This window comes from Vigna radiata, chromosome 1, assembly GCF_000741045.1.
Source record: "Vigna radiata var. radiata cultivar VC1973A chromosome 1, Vradiata_ver6, whole genome shotgun sequence".
Classification (NCBI taxonomy): Eukaryota; Viridiplantae; Streptophyta; class Magnoliopsida; order Fabales; family Fabaceae; genus Vigna; species Vigna radiata.
In genome coordinates, this window is record NC_028351.1 from 10,050,932 (window position 1) to 10,056,931 (window position 6,000).

The following is a 6,000-nucleotide window of genomic DNA, read 5'->3' on the forward strand; positions in this document are numbered from 1 at the left end:
CCAAAATAGAAAGAAACAAAAGAAGATTTTTAAATGAATATTTCCAAATTATATTAGACAATATAACAACAATCACACTGTATCAACACCTTTATATTACACAACCATCTTAGTAGCTTTTCGTGTTAAAAAAATTCTATTACCCTAACATGCAATTAATTAACATGTCAAATTATGCTTCTATTCACATTCCAAGTTTAATCAGTACTTATTTAGATACCAATTAATACCTATTTATTATTTGAAAAATAATGCAAAATTTATTAAGTAAATTTTGAATTTTATAAAATGTAATGATCCTAACAGGATTTTTCAGCAAGTCATAAATTATATTACAATTCTCCATATAGTTCAACAATTTTAAAAATTAGATCCAAGATTTTCTATTAAGTAAAATACCATGAAATCTACTTAATTAACATTTAAAATGGGTTAGAATAATTCTATTACTAAACTGCACCAATTTTATAAAAAATTATTTCACTGGAAACAAAATTAATAAACAAGTGCATTAGGAATAGGGGTGGAAAACACTGTAACTAATATCATCATTATGAATTTATTTATGAAGTTCTTATTACTTAATTAGACTTACTATATGATATCATCACAGATAAACAATAATGAAGAGTTTTTAGAATGAAAAAAAAAAATAATAAAAATAAACCTTTATAAATTTCTTTTCTCTTTGAGACCTATCACTATATAATGTAATTACCCAACCACCATGGCCATTTCATTTCATAAGTCTATTTATTTTTTGTCTTTTAGTTTAATATTTTAAGAACACTTTTTAATAATTTTTTTATAACAAGACATTTCTAATCATTTCATTCGTTTTTTAAATTTATTTTAAAAAAATATTTAAAACAAATCAATAAAAAACTATCACATATATATTATTAAAAAATTGTAAAAAAAAGTTGTTAAAAAAACTATTTTCCATACAAAATATTTTTTTTTTCACACTAAAATCATAATATTACAAGAAAATAAAATATTTGTTATTATAATTATAATATTACAGTATAAAACGTGACAGAACTCTAACTACCAGCTACTTGTTTGACAATGAAATGGTTAACATGAGAAAGAAACTGAGAAACTTCGGGTAAATATGGAAACAAGTGAAACCCATGGATCATTTTCGGGTATTCAATTATTTCAACATCCTTACCCGATTTTCTTAACCATTCAGAGTATCTTCTTTGCCAATCCTTTAATGGGTCAAAACCCGCCACAACCAAAAGCGTCTTCGGATAGTTCAAACCGGAAATATCCACCGCATTTGGCCCACTCACATTAACAACTTCGTGGTCACGGTCCGACCCGTTGGGCAAAATGGCCTTCCAATACCAATCGGAAGCATCCAACGAAACCACCGGGTCTTGCGTGATTCGGATCTCTGATTCGACTCGCTCTTGCCCTCCAAAAAACGGTTCAATCGAAACCAACCCGATTACTCTAACGAATCGGAGCCTCTCTTTGCAAACCCGAATTGCCACGTGGTGCGCTGTGTTCCCGCCCGAACTATCACCCGCTAAAAAGCACTTACCAACGTTACCCAAAGTGGCGCCGTTTTCGTCGAGGTATTTAACGACGTCGAAACCATCGTCGTTTTGGGAAGGGTAACGGTGTTCGGGGGCTAGGCGGTAGTTAACGGAGACGATGACGGCGTTGATGGAGCGGCACAGGGAGCGGCAGAAAGCGTCGTACCTGGTTGTGGCCGGGGAGAGGAACGTGAAGCCACCGCCGTGGAAGAAGACGACGACAGGAAGGGTGGCGGCAGAGGCGGAAGTGGTGGGAGAGAAGAGGCGAAACCAGAGGTTGCGTGTGGCATCGACAGTGACGTCAGAGGTGGTGACGCCGTCGATAGGGTTGGGATTAGGAGGGAGCTGGGTGTCGAAGAGGTTGAAGAGACGGCGGTTGACGGTGCCGTTAGAGCGGCGAGAGGCTTTGAGAAGGAGAGAAAGCAGAGATGTCGTTACACGGAGCTTCCATGGAATGGTTGGTTTGGTGGGTGCAGCCATTGCTTGTGGTGGTGAGTTGACTCGGTAGGCACGGTGAGTCGAGAGGGAAACGAGCCAGTTAATAAGTGGCTGCAAAGAGAAGAAGATTTCTTCTGAAGGCAAAATTTCTTTAAAAACTTTTTTTTAATAACTTTTTAATAACGTATTATAAATAAATAAATAAATAAATATATATATATATAAATATCTAATAGGTAGAATGAGACTGGAGTGGTTGGTTATGTCACGTCATGCATTAACTTCCTTATCTTAACTAGTCCGAACCAAGTTTTTTATTTTTATTTTTAATTTGATTAGAAAAATGACTTTAATTTATTATTGTGTTTTAATGGGTAATTTATTTGCATAATGAATTTCTGAATTACATTATTATTATTTTTTAATAAAAATATGCTTTTCTATCTGAAAACATGTACATACTTTCCAATAAAGTTTTATAGTATACGAAAAATATTTTGTCAGAAGATTTCCAGTGAAGTCGTTATAGTTATAAAATCATCAAAGGGGTCTTTGTTATTGGAACTATTATATGTACATGTATTTCAGTTTATTTAAAATTATCATTTTATCTTTTTAAATGTAATAATTATAGTTTTAAAAATATATTTTTTTACGTTTAATAAGTTCGGAAGTTCATGTATTTGGAAGTTTGTTTCAATTGGATCCTCTGATCAATTAGGTTCCTAATTTTGTCAATTTGATTAAATAAGACCCTTTTTGTTAACTGCATATAACGTCGTGAAGATTTTTAACATGTGGCACGCTGACGTTTCGAGGTGAGACAATTTCAAGTGCATAGGTGGATTAAAAAATTTTAAAATTATTGGCAAATAAATTAATAAATGAAAATAAATCAATAAATGAAATTAGTAAACATATTAAAAGTATGTTTCCTAATTTGGGGTCAGGTAGGTGGTGCTGCAAAAGAGGGGAAATATGTGAAATTAGGATTCTTAACTGACAGATGTTTTATTATTATCTTTCCGCAACTATTATGTAAGAACATTCATGAATATATATATGTTGATTTCTATCTACTCACAAGATCTTGGATTTGTTGTTTTAGAGAGTAACTTCCAGTTACAATACTAATATCTGAAGCTGAAAATTGAGGAACTTATGGTTTGAAGTTTAAGGGGTGTCTGAGTTTGTGAATACGAAGAATATGGATCAAAATAGAGAAGAGAGTTGGAGGGAATTAATGAAGAAGATGCTTCCTCCTGGTGCTTCCATACCTCATGATGCTTTTAATCTTGATTACTCCATAAATATGGAATATGGTTGTCCACCAGTTTCATACGAATTGCCAAAAGTTGAGCCTCTTGATGGAAACTCAAGAGCAATTCCCACTGTTGAGCCACTCTCTGGATCACAAAATTGAAACAAAAATATTCTCAGTAATAAAGCATGAATGCATCACCTTTCCCTAGAGACCAGATTCTTTGTCATACCAATATCTACCAGGTTTCAGTTTACGTGGAGGTAGCAGGCATCCCAGTAATTCGGCCATCTCATCTGACTTGAGGGGCAATCCATTGACGATAAGTTGCTCCGGTCGAAGCTGATTAAGAGAACATTCTTTCTCTGCTTTCATCCACGAACCCAGCCAAGAACCCTAATTTTGCAGATTTCTCCTCTTTTGCAGCACCACCTACATGACCCCAGGAAACATAGTTTTAATATGTTTACTAATTTCATTTATTGGTTTATTTTCATTTATTAATTTATTTGCCAATAATTTTTAAATTTTTTAATCCACCTATGCACTTAAAACTATCCCACCTGGAAGCGTCAGCGTGCTACATGTTAAAAAACTTCACGACGTTATCTGCAGTTAACATAAAGGGTCTTATTGAATCAAATTGACAAAATTAGGGACCTAATTGATCACTTCCAAAATTGGAGGACCCAATTGAAACAAACCCCCAAATATAGGGACCTTCGAACCTATTAAACCTATTTTTTATTTTCTATGCTACTATAAAAAGTGTACGAGATGGGCCACACCGCCACTAGACCATATCGAGTTGTGTGCGTCAGTTATTGCTAGCTTTTGTTGTTCGAATTTTAGGGATCGGACGATCATGTAATCACCTTGTAAACACATGATCGGACGGTCTAAGACAGACGATCGATCAAAACTCGTAATTTACGTTGGGATTAAGGAAAGAAGTGATTAGAGTCATTGGGTTGGGATTGAGCCATGATTAAGATTTCACTAGTCCTATGCCCATGACAAAAACTATAAATACAGGTCAAATATATAACATAGGTGGTTCATATTTTATGCATTTACTACTGTCCCAAAATTACTGTACAGTACACTGAATTGAGCATGGAAGAATCTTTGACAGGTACACCTCTGGACAACTCTGAAGGACGAAGGACACTGAAGGAGGCTAAAGAACAAGATCGAACGACTCTGAAGGACCAATTGAGAAGGTGTAAGTAGTGACTCGATCTCGCAACTGAAAAAGGAGTATATTACTTATATTATAATTTGTATAATTTATGAAAATCTATTATAATTTGGGTAAAGTAGAAATGCATTGTATTAGATAACTTATATTCGTAATTTAATGGTATATTCAAACAAGTTCAAGGTTTGATTTAATTATTGTTTGTCGAAATTTTATTTGGTTTATTTATTAAGCTCGATTTTTTCTTTTTATTGGATTGAAACTTAAATAGATTTATTTATTGCTACATTTTTTAAAGTTTTGTCCAATATTTATATAATAAAGACTGCAAACAATACAACATTGGGTTAAATATCTTTTTAGTCTCTATATTTTGGAGCGATTTTGATTTTAGTCCATCTTTCAAACTAAGGTACAATTTAGTTCTTCAACATTAGAAAACTCTAGTTTTAGTTAAAGTTAAAAAAAATTGGTAAAAAGGACTAAAACTAAAGTTTTTTAATGTTGAAGAACTAAATTGTACCTTAGTTTGAAAGAAGAAATAAAACTAAAATCGCCCCAAAATATAAGGACTAAAAACATATTTACCCCTACAAATATTTAAGTAAAAGACATTCAAAGTAATTAATGATGATTTCTTAGAAGATTTCCGGTAAGTTTAATAGTTATGTTGTTATATAATATTAGTTCATCCAAGTTTAATATATTTTGAATTTGAAAATTGGATTTTAGACTTGAAAGAGACTTTAATTTTATTATTTCTTTCTTTACAAACCTATTATCTCTTTATCCCTCATAATAAGATAATAATAATAATAGTTTCTAGACCTATCTTACGCCTCTGTTGGGGATAGTTATTATGCATAAAATAGTATTTTATACCATCGTTTTTTGTTTTCGCTACTTCTTGAGCTTAAAGTCAACAAATTCGGTCCAATTCTTCTAAACTTTTAGAAATTGAATTTTTTATTTTACTATGATAAATATTTTTAGGTTGACTTCAGGATATATCCGATTATTTGCTCTTCAGGCTCAAGCTTGTATCAAGAAATGTAAACGTAAAGCTTAAGCACTTTTACCTCGGTTACTTATTGAAAATCCTGAAGGTGAATAGTAGTCTTGTTAAAATCGTGCAATTGGGCACTTTCTGAGTTAATTTATTTATTAGCGAGTAAAAAATTTTAAATTCAACTCAGCTTATTGCATGAATTAAACGAATTTACTTACTCGTTTACTTAATTTCAAGTTTTCTTTTTCAATTCCTAATAACAAATTTTTTTAATTTAAATCTAAATAAATTTAAGTCTAAAATGATGTTAAACTTTCAAAATAAATAAAAAAATATAGTGTTGTCAAAATGGTTAAGGGTGTTTCATCCTACACCTTCAAACTTTCATCCTGCACCTCCAAAAATTACTATTTTAACCTTAATTAATATTATTTTAATATTTTCTCTTTCTTCATAAAGTCATTCTGCACCTCTCTAATTTTTTCTCTTTCTTATTAAAGTCAACCTACACCCTTCCAATTTTTTTTTCTCTTATTATAGT

General features: G+C 32.0%; 1 protein-coding gene across 1 annotated transcript; it reads right to left on the reverse strand.

Annotated features, from left to right (window-relative positions):
* Positions 1–982: 982 nt before the first annotated feature.
* Positions 983–2,133, reverse strand: LOC106762998 (probable carboxylesterase 18). Its single transcript, XM_014647151.2, has one exon. It carries the CDS (start codon positions 2,028–2,030, stop codon positions 1,047–1,049), a length of 984 nt encoding a protein of 327 aa, XP_014502637.1. The 5' UTR covers positions 2,031–2,133; the 3' UTR covers positions 983–1,046.
* Positions 2,134–6,000: the final 3,867 nt, after the last annotated feature.